The following is a 21,020-nucleotide window of genomic DNA, read 5'->3' as shown; positions in this document are numbered from 1 at the left end:
TTTAATGTATGCACCAACCAACCTGAATAAACCTTTATTTTAATGCAGATATGAAACATAGGGATAAAAGCAGAATGTACAAAGTACTAATCAGGGTAGCTAGTTACAGACTGTGAAATTATTCATTTCAACCACAACCTTCACTTCTCTGTAGCAGTGGGATAATATAATTCAATGTTGTACATTAGTCACGTTTACCTGTGAGGACAGCCTTGACAGATCTTCTGATCAGCAAAGGAACCCCCAAGAACTTTGCTGAGCATAGTTGCATGTCCAAGAGCTTTCAAAGCTTCATCCAAGCTGTCCACTAAAGAGTTGAAGAATTCCAAAGCATCATGTTGCTCCCGAAGGTTGACTGGTTCACCCCAAAGCCTAGGGAAAAAAGGTAATATTTTGCCTTCCAGCATATGGCCTTAAGTAGCCTCAAATTTTGCTGCAGATTCACTAATCTTATTCTCATGTCCCCTAATTCTACACACAGTCCAAGTTAAATAATCTGCTTAAAGTTACATTATTCATTCCTCTTAGCTTTAAGAAAATGATATATCTACTCAAACTTATTTTTTTCTACTGAAAGAAAGCTCAGTTTTGTATTAATGTATTTAACAACTTAGTTCAGACTTTTCCATTAAACATTTTTTTTTCCAACTTTCCAAAGTAGTAAGTGAAAATTGTCATGCTCTTCCGCACCTCTCATCCCTCCCCCCCTCCACTTTCAGGAGTCAAGTTTCAAACTTTTGACACAATACACAGTGAAAACTCTCATTACAGGCAAGAACCAATTTCTGAAAGAAAAAAGCTCTCACAATTTTGAAACTACAAACCTGAACTGCTTCCAGAAACCTCTAGGCACATAATATTGTAATCTGGAAGCAGCCAAATGTCCAAAAATGACCTGAAGATGTCTCAAGACCCCAATATTGTACTCCTTCCGATCTTCAGTTTTTCCAATTACAGGTTTGTCATAATGGTGGTGGTAACTAAAAACATCATCTCTAGGATCAACATTGCTCTGTAAAAACACATCCAATAATAAAGTTAATGATATTTAAACGAAATGACTCAACAGAAGCCGGCTGTACCTTTGCAACAAAATTACAACCATTAAACTCGAGTACAACTAGTCACACTTTCAGCATTATATATATACATTTGCAGCAGGGCATTTAACAACATCTGCCATTATGCCTCCATGTCAAAAATGTTGCTTGAAGTGTGAGCTGATAACAGTGCAGTGAGAACAGGGTACTTCCTTAACCAATGAGATTTTAGGATTGGGAAATAAACAGTTTAAGAACTGAGAAGGAGAATGAATTAAAGGGGTGAATTCAATGCCAAATCAGACAGGGAAAGAAAAATTTAATTGCTAGATAAAAAAAAAGACCAAAAGGAAAAGAATTTTGGTTTTAAATGTTATTTCTTTTTAAATCTCCTGAAACAATTCACAAGATAAAGAAATAGGACTCCACTTATAACAGTCAATTGTCAGCACCAGAGAGGCGATTTACAAATCATCAACACTTATTGCATTCCTAAAAAGGTACTTACGCTTGCAATTATCATTCTAAACATCTACAGTGTGTTTAGTTCGTATCTACCACACAAATACAGCTCCTTCATGATATTCAATGGTTAGGCAGACAGCAGAATACAGTTTTTGTGAAGCTAATGGTGGCGCTGCAGAGCTCTGACAGCAGCTTTTGGATATTTGCATTTAACTGTACATCTGCCCCTCACCTGAAGTTGCTGCACCATTTATGCAGAAAGATATAAAGTGACATTAGCCGTACCATTATTTTGACAAAACATGGCCAAGTAAAAGTTTGTAGTGATCCACAAAGGTATAATTATGAGGGTCGCTGCAAATGACTGCAAGTTAATGTATGTATCACTTTACACAAATATTAACACATAATAGTTTACTTGTTGCATTACTGGGGATATGTCTCTAAAACAAGTTTTAACCTAAATTCAAAAGTCAAAGGCTTGTACATTTCAAGATGATTTCATCACATTAATAAACCAAAGATACTTCCAGTATATTGCTGTTGACCCCGACAATTACTAACAGTTTAGGTATGTAAGAGTTCCACGGAGATCAAGATTTGGCTTTCAGATGGACACAAGCCTTTACTTTTACACATAAAAACAGTTGTAACTTGTGCTCACCTCATTATCCTGCTTCTCATCACCAGATGCATCATCATCAACGTCACTACCAGTGCCTTCAATAGTAAGGATACCATTTCTAATAGCTGGGATCATATATAACTGCTGAATAACAGAATTCATATAACATGTAGCACCAGCATTCTTCAATCCTACAAATCCTTTTGATGGACGTGGTCCTACTGGTGGCAAGTATTCCCACTCTGTCAGTGCTTCACAACCTAAATAAAAATTAAAACCTTACAATCATCAATTAAAATCTCAGACAAATTTCTAAAGACTAGACTGAAGTAGCGCAACATTTCAGCTATTTTAAAGCCCACTGTCATAACTAATTTGCAGTACGGACTTCTTAGTTCAACCAGCGGTTGGAGCAGATCAAAACCACCATCACCAGAGCAAAAAAATTAAGCATTGGTCTAATGTGTCTTGTGGAGCGATCACCTTCACATGGGATATTTCAGATGATAGCTAATGTTTAGGTTTCTACTGGCAATATATTGCACACAATTGAGACCATCAGTTTTTGATTTTGAAGAACCTAAGCAGAAGGGCCCTTTAAAAGATTTAATAAAAACCTGTTTTAAAAAAAATGCTTTGAAGTATGAGTGTGACTGGCACTAAGAGTACTGTAATATTCTATTCTAATGCATGAAAGCGCAACTGAATTATTCAAGGTGGTAAATAATTGGTGGAAATGATCACAAATCCATCAATAAATTTGCAACAGCGCACACTAATTTTCTTTGTTCACAGAATGTGAGCAATACTGGTCAGGCTGCATTAATTTTCCAAAGATGCCCTGAGGTGGTGTACTTTTTGAATCACTGCAATCCTTGTAGTGATGGTGCTCAGTACAGAATTTTGTTCTTTCTTACTGTATTAAAGTCTCAAAAGCACTGCTTAGCAGATATTGCTAACTTGTTAGCACACTTTTTAACGAACATGTCAAATAAACAAAAAAAGGTACTAATTTTGTTGCCATTTGCTTGAAGGAGTCCTGTTAAAGTTTTTTATTCAATAAAACAGCCATTCTTCAGCCCAATACCTTCATCCATAATCAAGCTCAAACAAATTTGCTGTAATTGTGAAATAGTAAAAGGATAGTATTTTAAGAGGCATTTTTGTGCTTCCATTAGTAAAGCAATGAAAGCACATTTCATGTAACTTGCTGCTAAATGCCTTCACTTTTTGTTCTAACTTCATCAGATAAAATGTCTCAACACAAATTAGAAATGTTTCTATTTACTTTGTTCCTTTCATTGAAGCCTGCTCTACCGTGGCAACTCAGGGAACACACTGAAAATCTACCAAAATCACCTCTTTACCTTGCCCCACCACCTCATTTCTCTCTCAGTAGAGAGAACACAGGTCGAGGTCCAGTTCTGGGTTTATCATTACTCAAGAAGCCATCCTTCAGTTGGAAGCCCAATAAGCACCAGTAGGCTGTTTTGGTTACCTGGCACATAACCAAAGCCCAGCTCCCCTCACTACAAATCATAAAATTGTGAGATGAAATTAGAAAATGCTGGAAATATGCAGCAAGCTAGGTAGCATCTGTGGGGAAACAGAGTTACCGTTCCGGGTTCTGACGAAGGGTCACCGACCTGAAATGCTAACTTTCTCTTTCCACAGATGCTGCCTGATCTGCTGAGTATTTCCAGCATTTTCTGTTTTTATTTCAGATTTCTAGCATCTGCAGTAATTTGCTGATATAAGATTGTGTTTTTTCCCGATAATGTTAGGGAAACATGAATGATTGTTTGATTAACTGTAGTTAAAATGAGAACAGTGTTTCCTCAGTAGACGGAGCCAAGAACAGGGTCAGGCTGTCTGTGAGAAAGATCAGATTGTTTGATCTGGTAATCAGTTAAAAGATATGTGATGCATCAAGAGCAGAGATCCTGGCCACTGCCAGGGATACTGAAAGCAATTTTAGCATCATTCCAAGATTTGCATTTATATAGTACCTTTCACAACCTTAAGATGTCAAAGCACTTTCCAGCTAATGAAGTACTTACAAAGTGTAGTGACTGGTGTAACATAGAAAATGTGGCAGCCAATTTGTACACAGCAAGCTCCCACAAACAATATGATAATGACCAGATATTCTGTCTTAGTGATTCTCATTGAGGGACAAATATTAGCCAGAACACTGGGGATAAAACACCTGCTCTTTTTCAAAATAGAGCCGTGGGATCTTTTACATCCACCTGAGGGGGCAGATGGCACCAGTTTCAACATTGTATCTGAAAGGCCGCACCTCCTAGATTTTTGTGCTCCAGTCTCTGGAGTGGAATTTGAAAACACAGCCTTCTGACTCAGATGAGAGTACTGTGAACTGAGCCAAGGGTAACACAATGAAGAAACACATTTATTTGACTATCTTTCAATGAACTCCTACCCTGTGTTTCTCTCTGTTCATTTACTAAATCTAAAAATATTCATCCACACGCTTACCAGATTATCCAGCAAACAAATTTCAAATACCTGCGTAATACATATCTGTCATAGTGTCCACTATTTGTTTGAGATTTTGCACACAGCCAACAGCCAGTGCTACCAGCAACTCAAAGCTGGCATTGATTGCAGGAGGTGCACTACAGACAGGAATGGCCTGCTCAGATGGCAATTCTCCACTCTTCTTATACTGTAGATAAACATTAGAGGCTGGAAAGATGAAGTCATCTATCAGCTCCTATAGATTCAAGATGGAAAAAGATGGACAAGTTATTTACAGTTAATTCACCTTTTCAACTCCCTTTAGTGCATGAACAATAAACATCAGATGTCGAAGAGTCAAAATATCAATCTCCTTTTAGAGTTTTCAGAGATTAGTGCAACAGCTAAGTGGGAGCTGAGGACAGTAGAATTAGGGCAACTTTTTTTTTAAGAAAGTTCCTTAAGTTTTCAAAATCCTCCACATTCCTTTAAGTATTGTAGACAGAATTGAAATATTGTGCAATTGTTCAAGTTATTTCAAAGGCTTTATTTTCACATTTAAAGACTCTGAAATAATGCTCCACACAAAATTGAGAGATTAGGATAGTCAAAGAAAGCAAAACAAATCAGCATTGCACACTGAAAACACAAGAAAGAAGTTACAATTTGGACACTGGTGAGTTTACACATAGGTCGAGGAGCTATAATAAACTCTCGAGAGTTTACCTCAAACTGCTAAAGTCAATCTGTTTACTGCCCCTTCCCCATTTAAGGTGCTGGTTGATTGCATCACAAATGCCCTCTAGTATATAATTTTCCTTGGATGAAAAACAGATAAGAGCCTCAGCCCAACTATTCTATCATGAGAAATACCAAGCCAAGTCTTAAGCTGCATAAAATGTTCACACACAATGGATAACAATACAGAATGGTAAATTATAACATTTTTAACTTCTAAACTTTAACTAAACTCAGACGACATTTTAGTGCCTTTACCTGTTCTCCAACATTTTGTACCAGCAGTTTGCCCCAGATCCAACAAGCAGTCATAACTACAATTTATTGTAGTTTTTGTTTTTCAGGTGAAAAACAGATAAATAAACAGACACAGAACATTTACATTATAAGAACACATTTAATATAAACTATGCCAATAAATGCACAATCTCCAGTGGCTTTGCACACGGGAAATGGCAAAAACATTGCCCAATAAGGACTGAGATTAGATGGTATAATGTAGAGTTTGTCAATGAAGACCTATGTAGAAATAGCAATGAAAGTAAGCAAACGGAAATACAAATTAAATTCTTTGAGCTCGTTTTAGACAATGGTACAGGCTTGGCAAGAAGGAAATGAGTAAAATAAATTAGTGGATATTTAAATTGTACAGTACAAAGTTACGTATGTATATAACTTGTACAGTACTCTTATAATGCGTATGAACTGTAGAACATTTTATAAGACATCGCTTCTAAATATTTGACAAAAATTTTAATAATTTGGGTGTCAGTTTGTGATGATTTAAATGCCAGTGCAAAGCTGGATATGCGTTAGGACAGGGGACAGTTGAGAGTTGTGCTGCATTGGTTTGGAGGCATGAATCATTAAGGGAGGAGGAAACAGACAGCCTGTTGAGAGCTGACAGTAGTGAATGGGAGAAAGGTTCTGGTGGCATGTGCATGGTAAAAGATGGAAGCGTTGAGAAATTTTAGAGGAACTTTTAGGGGACGCCAAAGAATTTGGTAATGCTGTGCACAGTAGGAGGAAAGAGGAAGTTAGGGCAGTTATAAAGAGTGAAGTTGAAGGAAATGTGGAGGAAAGGTATAAATTACATAGTAAGCATATGAAGAATGAGATTCTTGAGAAGCTTAACAGTTGCATGGACTTTTAAAAAACAGAACTGCAAGAAAAATAGAATAGTGGCAATTAAAAAAAACTTAAGCGTGTTTAAGTGGGGCAGAGAAAAGACACATGAAAGAACATGAGTAGGCGATTTAGCCCCTTGAGCCTGCTCCGCCATTCAATGAGATCATGGTTGATTTGTGACCTAACTCCATACACCCATTTTGCCCCATAATCCTTTATACCTTTGGCTAACAAAAATCTATCTCAGATTTAAATTTTACAACTGATCTAGTATCTTCTTTTGGGCCTCCTTATCTCGAGAGACAATGGATAAGTATCAATCGCTGTAATAAAAACAAGAAAAGCTGGAACCACTCAGCAGATCTGGCAGCATCTGTGAAAAGAGAAGCAGAGTTAACGTTTCGGGTCAGTGACCCTTCTTCGGAACTGACAAATATTAGAAAAGTCACAGGTTATAAGCAAGTGAGGTGGGGGTGGGGCAAGAGATAACAAAGGAGGTGAAGGTGAAGATTGGACAAGGCCACATAGCTGACCAAAAGGTCATGGAGCAAAGGCAAACAATATGTTGAAAGACAAAACATTAGTACAGATTAGGTGTTAACAGACTGAATATTGAACAGCAGCAAGTGCAAACATGAAAAAAAACAGTGGGTAAGCAAACTGAACAATTTAAGATGAAATGAAATAAAGGCAAAAAAAAGGATTGTAAAAAATGAAAAAAGAAAAAATAACTAAAAATGAAAGTAAAATGGGGGGCTGTCATGCTCTGAAATTATTGAACTCAATGTTCAGTCCGGCAGGCTGTAGTGTGCCTAATCGGTAGATGAGATGCTGTTCCTCGAGCTTGCGTTGATGTTCACTGGAACACTGCAGCAATCCCAGGACAGAGATGTGAGCATGAGAGCAGGGGGGAGTGTTGAAATGGCAAGCAACCGGAAGCTCAGGGTCCTGCTTGCGGACTGAGCGGAGATGTTCCGCAAAGCGGTCACCCAGTCTGCGCTTGGTCTCCCCAATGTAGAGGAGACCACATTGTGAGCAACGAATACAGTATACTACATTCAAAGAAGTACAAGTAAATCGCTGCTTCACCTGAAAGGAGTGTTTGGGGCCTGGGATAGTGAGGAGAGGGGAGGTAAATGGGCAGGTATTACACCTCCTGCGATTGCAGGGGAAGGTGCCATGGGACGGGGACGAGGTGGTGGGGGTAATGGAGGAGTGGACTAGGGTGTCGCGGAGGGAACAATCCCTTCGGAATGCTGACAGGGGAAGGGAGGGGAAGATGCGTTTGGTAGTGGCATCACGCTGGAGGTGGCGGAAATGGCGGAGGATGATCCTTTGGATAAGGAGGCTGATGGGGTGGAAAGTGAGGACAAGGGGAACCCTGTCACGGTTCTGGGAGGGAGGGGAAGGGGTGAGGGTAGAGGTGCGGTAAATGGGCCGGACACGGTTGAGGGCCCTGTCAACCACAGTGGAGGGAAATCCTCGGTTGAGGAAAAAGGAGGTCATATCAGAAGCACCGTCATGGAAGGTAGCATCATCAGAGCAGATGCATCGGAGACGGAGAAACTGGGAGAATGGAATGGAGTCCTTACAGGAGGTAGGGTGTGAAGAAGTGTAGTCCAGGTCGCTGTGGGAGTCGGTGGGCTTATAATGGATATTAGTAGACAACCTATCCCCAGAGATGGAGACAGAGAAGTCAAACAAGGGAAGGGAAGTGTCAGAGATGGACCATGTAAAGGGGAGAGAAGGGTGGAAATTGGAAGCAAAGTTGATAAAGTTTTCCAGTTCGGGGCGGGAGCAGAAAACGGCACCGATACAGTCATCAATGTTCTGGAAGAAGAGTTGGGGGAGGGGGCCTGAGTAGGACTGGAACAAAGAATGCTCGACATATCCCACAAAAAGACAGGCATAACTAGGACCCATGCGGGTACCCATAGCGACACCTTTTACTTGAAGGAAGTGCGTGGAGTTGAAGGAGAAGTTGTTCAATGTGAGAACAAGTTGAGCCAGGCGGAGGAGGGTGGTGGTGGATGGGGACTGGTTGGGCCTCTGTTCCAGGAAGAAGCGGAGAGCCCTCAAACCATCCTGGTGGGGGATGGAGGTGTAGAGCGATTGGACGTCTATAGTGAAGAGGCGGCAGTTGGGACCAGGAAACTGGAAATTGTCAAAATGACGTAGGGCGTCAGAAGAGTCACGGATGTAGGTGGGAAGAGACTGGACCAGCACAGAAAAGATAGAGTCAAGATAGGAAGAAATAAGTTCAGTTGGGCAGGAGCAGGCTGACACAATGGGTCTGCCGGGACAGTCCCGTTTGCGGATTTTGGGAAGGAGGTATATGACCTCCTTTTTCCTCAACCGAGGATTTCCCCCCACTGTGGTTAACAGGGCCGTCAACTGTGTCCGGCCCATTTCCCGCACCTCTACCCTCACCCCTTCCCCTCCCTCCCAGAACCGTGACAGGGTTCCCCTTGTCCTCACTTTCCACCCCATCAGCCTCCATATCCAAAGGATCATCCTCCGCCAAATTCTGCCACCTCCAGCGTGATGCCACTACCAAACGCATCTTCCCCTCCCTTCCCGTCAGCATTCCGAAGGGATCGTTCCCTCCGCGACACCCTGATCCACTCCTCCATTACCCCCACCACCTCGTCCCCGTCCCATGGCACCTTCCCCTGCAATCGCAGGAGGTGTAATAGCTGCCCATTTACCTCCCCTCTCCTCACTATCCCAGGCCCCAAAGACCCTTTCAGGTGAAGCAGCGATTTACTTGTACTTCTTTGAATTTCGTATACTGTACTCGCTGCTCACAATGTGGTCTCCTCTACATTGGGGAGACCAAGCGCAGACTGGGTGACCGCTTTGCGGAACATCTCCGCTCAGTCCGCAAGCAGGACCCTGAGCTTCCGGTTGCTTGCCATTTCAACACTCCCCCCTGCTCTCATGCTCACATCTCTGTCCTGGGATTGCTGCAGTGTTCCAGTGAACATCAACGCAAGCTCGAGGAACAGCATCTCATCTACCGATTAGGCACACTACAGCCTGCCGGACTGAACATTGAGTTCAATAATTTCAGAGCATGACAGCCCCCCATTTTACTTTCATTTTTAGTTGTTTTTTCTTTTTTCATTTTTTACAATCCTTTTTTTTGCATTTATTTCATTTCATCTTAGTTTGTTCAGTTTGCTTACCCACTGTTTTTTTTCATGTTTGCACTTGCTGCTGTTCAACATTCAGTCCGTTAACACCTAATCTGTACTAATGCTTTGTCTTTCAACACACCATTAACATATTGTTTGCCTTTGCTCCATGACCTTTTGGTCAGCTATGTGGCCTTGTCCAATCTACACCTTCTCCTTTGTTATCTCTTGCCCCACCCCCACCTCACTTGCTTATAACCTGTGACTTTTCTAATATTTGTCAGTTCCGAAGAAGGGTCACTGACCCGAAACATTAACTCTGCTTCTCTTTTCAGATGCTGCCAGACCTGCTGAGTGGTTCCAGCATTTCTTGTTTTTATTTCAGATTTCCAGCATCCGCAGTATTTAGCTTTTATTTTAGTATCAATCGCTGTTTGTGCAAGAGAGTTCCGAACATGTAACACCATTTGTGTGTAGACGTGTTTCCCTTTCTCACTCCTGAAAGGTCTGACTAATTTTTAGACATCACCCCCTGGTCCGAGACTCCCCAACCAGTGGAAATAGGATAGATTGGGATGAACTATCTGTTCCCTTTAATATCATGAATACTTTGATCAAATCATTCCCTTAACCTTCTTAATTCCAGGGAATACAATCTTAGATTGTTTAATCTCCCCTTGTAATTCAGCCCTTGGAGTGCAGCTATCATTCTAGTAAATCTATGCTGTACTCCCTCTAAGGCCAACATATACTTCCAAAGATGTGATCTTCATAGCTGCTCGCAGTACTCCAGGCACTCCAAAAAAGAATTAGAGGGTATGCTGCTTGCCACCCTCCTCGACACAGCTACCGTAGAAAACAATGTGGTAATTATCCGTCCACATTAAAACAACTAGACAATAAGTAGCAAATGCAGCAAGACGACAATGGCGACTGCAAGCAAAGTGATCCGCAGGCGACGAAATGAAACCACTGAATACGTGGCAGTGGGAAAGCTAGAGATATAGAATAAATATATATAACTCAAATCCCATTTACAGTTTTCACAGAAAAGATCTGAGGCACAAACAAATGAAACATATTAAAAATCTTACAGCAACATGCACTTCTGTTAATTTTATCCATTTTAATTTCCTATGTTTGTATTTACAATTGCACCCATGTAAATTTGTCATGTGGTAATCACTTTTTCTTCAATGGGGTGGTGGGGGGAGGAGGGAGGTACTTTACAACAGTTGACAGCAAGCTATAATTACAGTGATAGCTTTTTATATTGGCAGTTTTTAACCATAACGTCCACGTAAGAATTTATCATGGAAATAAAAGTAAGGGCAGAGTACAAGACTTAATAGCGCAGACTGAATTCCGTCAGTATGTCTAGCTCAATTATACTCTTCCCGCTAATTCTGCTTCAACCAATTACACTTGCTTTTTTTATTTCAATGCACAGTGCCTATCGTCTTAGCCCATAACGTTTCTTTTAGCTGCAGCCCAGCCCCAAGCATTCATTGCTTGCCAGCCCCCAAGATTTAAACCTGCTCAGCTCTTCCAAAATTCTCCATCTAACCTCTCCACAGTTCCCTACTCAACCACACTTCAAAGATGTTCTTCCTCCCCATTCTGCAGACTCAGCTAGACTCCAGTACCAAATCAAAATTCTCAGTTTCTTCTGCCTTGATGGTTTGACAACACCCCAAACCCATTCTTAATACACTTTTGGTCTCTCCCCAGATGCTTCCAACTCCAATGTCAGATAATTAAAAATTTTAGCTCTTCCCCATAAGTTTTCAACAACCACCACTCTACAAACATTTGAGCCTTCACCTTACCAATGCCTGATTCTAGGTCCGACTCCAATTCCAACTCAGTGCTTCTTTTCCTTCATCAAAACTGCTGCCCATGTGCAAGGTTTTTACAGTCTCTACCCCTCAGTTACACATGTGGTCAACCTTTCTTTCATAAGCTCCAATGTCCAAATACAGAAATGGAAATTGCCTCTGTAAACTTTGCACTAAATACACCCTCCCAATAGTGGTGCCAATGTAGCTTGTAAGATGTGCTAAGAAACTTTGATTCTTCACCCAATGGAGTCATACAGCACAGAAATCGGCCCTTCGGCCCATCGCATATGTGCCGGCCATCAAGCACCCATCCATTCTAATCCCATTTTCAAGCACATGGCCTGTAGCCTTGGATACCATGGTGTTTCAAGTGCTCATCTAAATATACTTGTTAAATGTTGTGAGGGTCCCTGCCTCTACCACCCCTTCAGGCATCATGAGCTCTGTTCATCAATCTGCTTTGCATAAGCAGTGCCTTGCTTTCCTTTGGTCATTTCATTTGACTGGCTATCTTTTCAAAAGAAATGAAAAATGACTCTACATCCCTTTCCTCAAACTTAGGGTGAGCTTGTATAAATTTAAACAACTTTTTGCTGGGTCCTGGGCTGGACTCCGATTCTTCCTCACTAGAATCTCCACTGGCATGAAGACCACTCTGCTGTCTTAGTTCCATCTTTCTTAATTTGAATTCCTTTTCCTCTCTTTCTCGTTCCTTCTCCTTTTGCTCGAACTCAAGTTTTTCATTGTCATTTCTATTGCAAACTCAAATTTAAGTTTTTCTATCGCCTGCTCCTGCGTAAGTTTTCTTAACGTTTTGTTCCTGCTCAAGTTTTCTTAGTTCTAATCCTTCTGTTTTCCTAACTGCTGTAAGTTTTGTTAATTAACTATAAACAATATGAAGTTGAAGTGTGATACAAAAATACAGGCAGAATCTATGATTTTAAAACATGGCTGAATTATGAGTGTGCCCTGGACTAATTATCCCCACCCTTCAATCCCACTTCATCTGAGGACTACATTTAGTCTTTATTACTCACTTACAAACCCGCAAAAGGTCAACAAATGTAATAAAATCCTCAAAGTTATCACAAATTACGCATGCTTTTATTACTTTTACAAGGTGACACAACTGCCTGCTATTCAGCCCCAACAGCAATGGTGATGTGTCAGGAATCAAGGAATTTCATCTTAAAAAAGGCATCATTCAGCCCACATAGTCCCATTCAACTGTCTATTCGCATACCTTTTAAAAATTACTTATTCAAATATTTATCTCCTTCCCTTTTAAAATCAGATACAGATGCTCCTTCCAGTCATTTCTGGTGGGAACTTGATAGAGTGGATACCAGGAGGATGTTTCCTCGTGTGGGGGAGACTAGAAGTAGGGGACACAGTTTAAAAATAAGAGGTCTCCTTTTTAAGACGGAGATGAGGAGAAATGTTTTTCTCAAAGGGTCATTGGTCAGAGGAGATAGGATCATTGAATTTATTCGAGGCCGCGTTTGATAGATTTTTGATAGACAAGGGAGTTAAGGGTTATGGGGAGCAGACAGGAGACTGGAGTTGAGACCACAGCCTGATCATCTCTGATGATATCGAATGGCAGAGCAGGTTCGAACAGATGAATGGCCTACTCCTGCTTCCAAGCCCTATGTACCTATGATATTCTGTGTTTAAAAAACACCTTTTTAAAAAGTTCATTCTTGGAATGAGTGTGTCGCTGGCAAGGCCAGCATTTATTGCTCATCCTTAATTGCTCGAGAACTTCGAACCATCTTAAATTTACTTGCCATTTTCATCCTTTCTGACCTTGATCACTTACTTCCAAATCCTCTCCCAGCACTTTTTGCATCCTCCCTATGCTTTCTCTCTTCTCCATCCCGCCCTCCTCTCCCATGGCCATGTTGATTGCATTAAAATCCTAATGCCCATTACCTAATGTTATCCAAGAAAAGTTATTTTGGGTCTTCAGCTATATTTCCTGATTTAGAAAAAAACTCAGGCATTTAGGTTGATTTCTGTTGCGGTTAATTAAATTTAAAAAGGAAAAGCTCCTATCGGCACTGTTAAGTTTAAAAAGTCCCCCCTCCATTGGAGAGAATCTGCTCCCGATCAAGGTGTAATTTAGAAATATTTTCCCTGACTTCTGCTAGCCCTGATTCTGTTGTGCTGCATATTAGCTTTTTATTTTTAAAAATCTGCATCTGTTTTTCTTACCCACTTAGGGTCTGTTGGTCCTACTCTCACTGTAGATGATCTGCCTTGGTCCAGTTGTTAATTATTAATCATTCTCAAGTCTTGCCATCCCTCTCCCTGCCTCACCAGATTTTTCTCTGTTTCCAGCTCCATTCTCCAAAACTTATGTCGCTTCCCCTCACCATATCCAATCATCAATCCCAGTCCTAAACTTTCATGAGCTCCCACTGGAACTGTTCCTATTCCGGATCCTGCTTCATGATTTAAAGAACCTGTTTATCCATTCCTAGATACCCTTTTCAAAAAGAAAATGCTAAAGGAATGATTCCACATTCAAAAATCTATCACTGCTACACCGCCCCAGCCTTGATCTTCCCAACATTTTTTACCCTCTCTTCCCTCCCTATTACTGCTTCTGCCCAAGCCCCATCCTCTCCATCTTAATATATTTTTGTCCGTTCCTTCTCCTTTCTGCCCTTTCACCCCCTCGCTACATATTCACTATCCCAAACATGAGACAATTAAATATTAGCTTTACCCCTACAGCATTCTACCATTTAGCTGAAGCCTACTCCTTATTTGCCAGATCCAAGCCTTCCCTCACTTGTCTCCCAGCTTCCATATGCACTCAGACTTCAACTTGCTCTATTTTCATCAGTAAAATTACTCTTTAACAGCATAATCAGTAAAAGGTGAATGATACAGCCCAAAATGCGAGTATCTAAAAAAAGTTAAAACTTTAACATCTGTGGCTATTCAAACTCTCAGTTTAAAGAGCAAAATAAAATACCTCAGCTCCAACTACTCAACAGGCCTACAACTAAACTCCAAGAAGCAACTAGTTACAAAGGATTAAAAGCAGAATGCCAGAAATATTAAGCACGTCAGGCAGCATCTGTGGAGAAAGAAACCGTGAACATTTCAGGTCCATAATCTTACATCAGAAATAAAAAGTTAGAGATCTAACAGATTTTAAGCAAGTATAAAGGTAGGAAAAGGGAGAAGAACAAAAGGGAAGATCTGAGATAGGGTAGAAGGCAGGAGAAATTAATTGACAAAAGGGCATGATGCAAGGCAGAGAGTCAGGCATGGGATAAATTTTAAAAAAACAAGATGGGTCTACAGGAATTGTAAATAGGAATTAACAGAATCAACAGCTGCCACCTGAAAAAAAGAGAAGAGAGATTATTTGAAGTTGTTGAACTCAATCTCAAGTCTGGAAGGCTGCAAAGTGACTAATCAAAAGATGAGCTGCTGTTCCTCAGGCTTATGTGAGGCTTACTGGATCAGTGTAGGAGGCTAAGGCCAGAGACCGCGGAGAATTAAAATGACAGGTGACTGGAAAATCAGGGTCACGCTTAAGAACTGAATGGAGGTGTTCCACAAAGCAGTCACCAATTTATGTTTGACATCGTTAATGTAGAAGCAACTGCATTATGAGCGGCAAACACCAGTATAATGAATTGAAAGTACAAGTAAATTGTTGTTTCATCTGGAAGGAGTGTTTCAGCTTTGCACAGTGGGAAGGAAGGAAGGAGGCAAAAGGGCAGGTGTTGCACCTGCTGCACCTGCACGGGAAGGTGCCACCAGGTGATAAGAGTGGACCAGGGTGTTGCAGAGGAACTGGTCTCTTTGGGATGCTAAAAAGGAATTAGAGACAAGGAATATATTTGGCTGTAGCTTCATGCTGGAGGTGGCGAGGATGATCCATTGAATATGGAGGCTAGGGGGACGGGGGAGGAAGGCAAGGACAAGGGAACCTCACTATGGATCTGGGAGGGAGGGCAAGGGGTGACAGCAGAATTGCAGGAAATAGAACAGACACGGTTGAGGGTCCTGTCAACCAGATTGGAGGGGAATGCTTGGTCGAGCAAAAAGAAAAACTTATCAGAAGCACTGGTATGGAAGGTGGCAATGTCAGAAAAGATGCAACTGAGACGGAGAGACTGGGAGAATGGAATAAAGTCCTTATAGGAAGCAAGTTGAGAGGAAATGTAGTCAAGTCTCCCTTCCCCTCCCTCCCAGAACCATGATCGGGTTCCCTTGTCTTCACCTTCCACCCCAGCAATCTCCACATTCAACAGATCATCCTCTGCCATTTCTGTCATGTCCAGCGAGATGCCACCATCAAACACATCTTCCCCTCCCACCATTCCAGAGGGATCATTCCCTCCACAACATCCAGATCCACTCGTCCATCACCCCCAACACCCGCTCTCCTTCCCATGCAGACACAAAAGACTCCACCCTTTTATCTTCTTCCATCTCACTGCTCAGGATTTCAATAATACTTTCCAGGTGAAACAGGAATTTACTTTTATTTTAAATTAGAATACCGTATTTACTATATTCTTGATTGAATCTCTATGTTGGGAAGACCATAAGCACATTAGATGACCATTTTGCGGAACATCTCGTTCAGTCCACAAGTGTGACCCCGAGCATCCAGTTGCTTGTTATTTTTATTCTCTGCGCCACTCCCATCTGATTTGTATCCTTGGCCTCCTACGAGCTTTCAAAGTTTAACTTAATTTTTTTGATTAGGCACCTTATAGTCTTCCAGATATGACACTTGAGTTTAATAATTTCAGATCATAACGTCTACCCCCATTTTTTCTTTTTCCAGACAGCAGCCGTTGATCCTGCTACTTCCCATTCCCCATTTACACACCTAGACCCGTCTTTTGCTTCTTTACTTGTCCCATTACCATCTCCTTTTGCTTTGCATCATCATGCCTTTTCTCCTGCCTTCCCCCCTATCACAGACCTCTTTTGTTTGTTTTCCCCTCCCCTGCCTCTTTACCTGCTTGAAACCCATTATATAACTTATTCCAGTTCTGATGAAAGGTCATCAACCTGAAACATTAACTGTTTCTCTCTCCTGATTTGCTGAGTACTTCTAGCATTGTTATTATAGATTTCCAGCATCTGTAGTGTTTTGTTTTTCTATTTAAAAAGGAAAGTTGATTTCAAGTGCTTCCATAGAAAATTAAACTGTAATGGTTGAAACAAAAGTGCAAGCTTAAAAAAAAACAGGAAATGAGGTTTACTGATAAAGAACACACCAACTGCAAGACAGAGTTAGATAGAAATTCTACACACATTAAGAATCTTTTTTTTTTCATTCATTCATGGGATGTGGGCGTCGCTGGCCAGACCAGCATTTATTGCCCATCTCTAATTGCCCTTGAGGTGGTGGTGGCGAGCTGCCTTCTTGAACTGCTGCAGTCCATGTGGGGTAGATACACCCAGTGCTGTTTCTAGAGGCTGGAAGATGAGTGGCTGGCCAGGAGAAGACTGGAATACTCGAGTCTGGAGGCAACTAACACCATGAATGAAGATGAAATCTCAATTCAACTTACAAAATTTTTGCAGTTCAAAAAGGGTGTAGTTGAAATAATGCATAAAGATACACAACAGCTCTGCACATCATCAAAACTTTTTTTTATCCTAACATTTAACTAGATAGTTAATATTTCCTACCCAAATTTACTAAAGAAGTGAAATAACAAATTCATTTGATATTTTAATGACATTGTCCAGATGAACAAAACACTGCAACACGAACCACAAGACTGATTTGAAGTCCAGTACTAGTACATACCTTAATGAGATTGGCCCCGCCTTTCTCTGAGCCTATATGATATTTCTTTTCAGGTGTCTGGAATGCTAGCAGCTCCTTTGTAACTCCAAGATGACCCTCCAGAATTGTTTCTTCAACACCAGTTTCACTTGTTCTTTTCACCTCATCCTAATATTTAGGAAAACAAAGAATAGGCATGAAAGGAAATAGAATTAAAAATATGCATCATTAAGGTTTTATAAGCCAAAAATGATACTGCCATAATAGTAAGAGCTGCATTTGGTACATCTCACTGCAGAATTTGCAAAGTTTAAGATCGCAAACTATTTTTATTCTTGGAATGAAGTTCAACTTCCCCAAACAGGGGTGTAATTGAGGCTATATGGAGTATATCCATTTTTTGTTTTTAGAAGAGCATGCATACTTTTTGGCAACATGTCAAGTGTACCAACTTTCTCTTCTGGAAGAGAAGATATGACATGAAATTAAATACAAGTTTGTTATGGCATGTCTTGTCGAAAGTAATTCCATATACTTAAAAACACTTTCAATTTCATTCACACCTCATTGAATATACACATACATACACACACTATATGCTGAACCAACAATTATACACATCTCATTATTACATACCAAGTTTCTTCCTTGTTTATATGTATTCCGCATTATAAACAGAAACATTTTTCCCCTTCATAAACTTAATACTGGATGATTAGAAATCCCAACCCAAAGAGAATAATTTGGAGTAGTTAGCCATTTACTGAGTCATCCCCAACAAATGCTCAAACCTGACACCGGATTTAAATGACCTGAAACGTTAACTCTGCTTCTCTCGCCACAGATGCTGCCAGACCTGCTGAGTATTTCCAGCATTTCTTGTTTTTATTTTAGATTTCCAGCATCTGCAGTATTTTGCTTTTATTATATAACCTGATTTAAGCATATCTGGGTTCAAGCCCCACGATGGATTTGAGCACATAATCTAAGATACACTGTTGAGGGAATGCTGTATCATCAGAGCTGTGGTTTTTTGGATGAGACATTAAAGCGAGGCCCTGTTTCCTAAAGTGGACAAAAATTCTACGACACTATTTGAAGTGCACAACCTGATTTGTCCTGTGCTCTTGCTAACATTCCTTCACCAATCAATACCACTAAAAACCATTCATTCATTTCACGTTTTGTGGAACCCTGTGTGCAAATTAGCCATCACGTTTGCCGACATTAAGTGACTATGCTTCTAATGTAATCCAGTGATTAAGCACTTAAGAATGTCCTGAGTTATGAAAATGTATTACATAAATACGAACATACGAATTAGGAGCAGGAGTAGGCCACTTGGCCCCTCGAGCCTGCTCCGCCATTCAATAAGTTCATGGCTGAACTGATTAAACACATTTCCACCTATCCCTGATAACCTTCCACTCCATTGTCATCAAGAATCTATCTACCACTGCCTTAAAAATTTTTAAAGACTCTGCTTCCACTGCCTTTTGAGGAAGAGAATTTGGAAGACTCATAACCCTCAGAGAAAAACATTTCTCTTCATTTCTGTCTTAAATGGGTGACCCCTTATTTTTAAACAGTGACCCCTAGTTCTAGATTCTCCCAGAAGGGGAAACATCCTTTCCACATCCACCCTGTCAAGACCCTTCAGGATCTTATATGTTTCAATCAAGTCGCCTTACTCTTCTAAATTCCAGCGGATACAAGCCTAGCCTGTCCAATCTTTCCCATAAGACAGCCTGCCCATTCCAGGTATTAGTCTATAAACTTTTTCTGTACTGCCTCCAACATATTTACATCCTTCCTTATACAAGTACTGTACACAGTACTCCAGTTATGGTCTCATCAATGCCCAGTATAGCTGAAGCATAACCTCCCTACTTTTGTATTCAATTCCCCTCACGATAAACGATAACATTCCTAATTATGTGCTATACCTGCATACTAACTTTTTGTGATTCATGCACTAGGACACCCAGATCCCTCTGCATCTCAGAGCTCTGCGACCTCTCACCATTTAGATAATATGCTTCTTTTTTTATTCTTCCTGCCGAAGTGGACAATTTCACTTTCCCACATTATACTCCATTTGCCAGGTCTCTGCGAATTCACTTAACCTATCTATATCCCTTTGTAGCCCCCATATGTCCTCTTCACAATTTTTTATTTATTTATTTTTATTTAGAGATACAGCACTGAAACAGGCCCTTCGGCCCACCGAGTCTGTGCCGACCATCCACCACCCATTTATACTAATCCTACATTAATCCCATATTCCTACCACATCCCCACACCACCTACCTATACTAGGGGCAATTTATAATGGCCAATTTACCTAACAACCTGCAAGTCTTTGGCTGTGGGAGGAAACTGGAGCACCCAGCGAAAACCCACACAGTCACAGGGAGAGCTTGCAAACACCGCACAGGCAGGACCCAGAATTGAACCCGGGTCGCTGGAGCTGTGAGGCTCCGGGTGCTAACCATTGCGCCACTGTGCCGCCCTTGAATTTACTTTCCTACCTATCTTTGTGTCATCAGCAAATTTAGCAACCATCGCTTCGGTCCCTTCATCCAAATCATTTATGTAAATTGTAAAAAGTTGAGGCCCCAGCACAGATCCCTGTGGCACACCACTCATTACATCTTGCCAACCAGAAAATGACCCATTTATGCCGACTCTCTGTTTCCTGTTAGCTAGCCAATCTTCTATCCATGCCAATATGTTACCCCCTACACCATGAGCTTTTATTTTCTGCAATAACCTTGACATGGCACCTGATCAAATGCCTTCCAAAAATCTAGGTACAATACATCCATCAGTTCCCCTTTATCCACAGCACATGTAACTCCCTCAAAGAACTCCAATAAATTGGTGAAACATGATTTCCCTTTCACAAAACCATGTTGATTCTGCCTGATTACCGTCATCTTTTCTAAGTGCCCTGCTGTACCGTCTTTAATAATAGCTTCTAACATTTTCCCTATGACAGATGTTAAGCTAACTGGCCTGTAGTTCCCCACTTTCAGTCTCCCTCACTTTTTGAATAAAGGCGTTACATTGGTTATTTTCTAACCTAATGGAACCTTCCCCGAATCTAGGGAATTTTGGAAAATTAAAACGAACGCATCAACTATCTTACTAGCCACTTCTTTTAACACCCTAGGATGAAGTCCATTAGGACCCGGGACATGTCAACCCGCAGCTCCAACAATTTGTTCAGTACCATTTCCCTGGTGATTGTAATTCTCTCAAGTTCCTCACTCCCTTCCATTTCCTGACTTACAGCTAATTCTGGGATGTTACTTGTATCCTCAACAGTGAAGACCGATGCAAAATATCTGTTCAATTCATCTGCCATCTCCTTGTTTTCCATTATTAATTCACTTTGTTAACTCTTTTCTTTTTAAAATATCTATAGAATCTCATACTATCTGTCTTTATATTTCTAGCTAGCTTTCTCTCGTACTCTAATTTTACCTTCGTTATTAAACTTTGTGTCATTCTTTGCTGTTTTTTATATTCTGTCCAATCTTCTGACCTGCCTCCCAACGTTGCGCAATTATAGGCTTTTTCTTCAAGATTGATACTAGCTTTAACTGTTTCAGTTAACCACCGATGGCGGGTCCCACCCTTGGAATTATCCTTTCTCGTTGAAATCTATCTATTCTGTGTATTTTGAAATATCCCCTTAAATGTCAGCCAATGCATCTCTATTGACCAATCCCTTAATCTGATTTGCCAGTTCACTTTAGCTAGCTCTGCTTTCATGCCCTC

At 40.7% G+C, this 21,020-nt stretch overlaps 1 protein-coding gene across 1 annotated transcript in view; it reads right to left on the bottom strand.

Moving 5' to 3' along the window:
* The window catches only part of usp9 (ubiquitin specific peptidase 9), a 330,949-nt gene that overhangs the window by 89,519 nt on the left and 220,410 nt on the right, over positions 1 to 21,020 (bottom strand). The window contains exons 29-33 of the mRNA XM_068040658.1: positions 17,256 to 17,402; positions 4,660 to 4,867; positions 2,170 to 2,390; positions 825 to 1,012; positions 199 to 372 (exon numbers count right to left, since the gene is read on the bottom strand). Coding sequence (XP_067896759.1) covers positions 199 to 372; positions 825 to 1,012; positions 2,170 to 2,390; positions 4,660 to 4,867; positions 17,256 to 17,402 — 938 coding nt within the window. The remainder of the gene's footprint in view (positions 1 to 198; positions 373 to 824; positions 1,013 to 2,169; positions 2,391 to 4,659; positions 4,868 to 17,255; positions 17,403 to 21,020) is intronic.

This window comes from Heterodontus francisci, chromosome 10 (genome assembly GCF_036365525.1).
Source record: "Heterodontus francisci isolate sHetFra1 chromosome 10, sHetFra1.hap1, whole genome shotgun sequence".
NCBI lineage: Eukaryota > Metazoa > Chordata > Chondrichthyes > Heterodontiformes > Heterodontidae > Heterodontus > Heterodontus francisci.
This window is presented reverse-complemented; position numbering and strand designations above follow the sequence as displayed.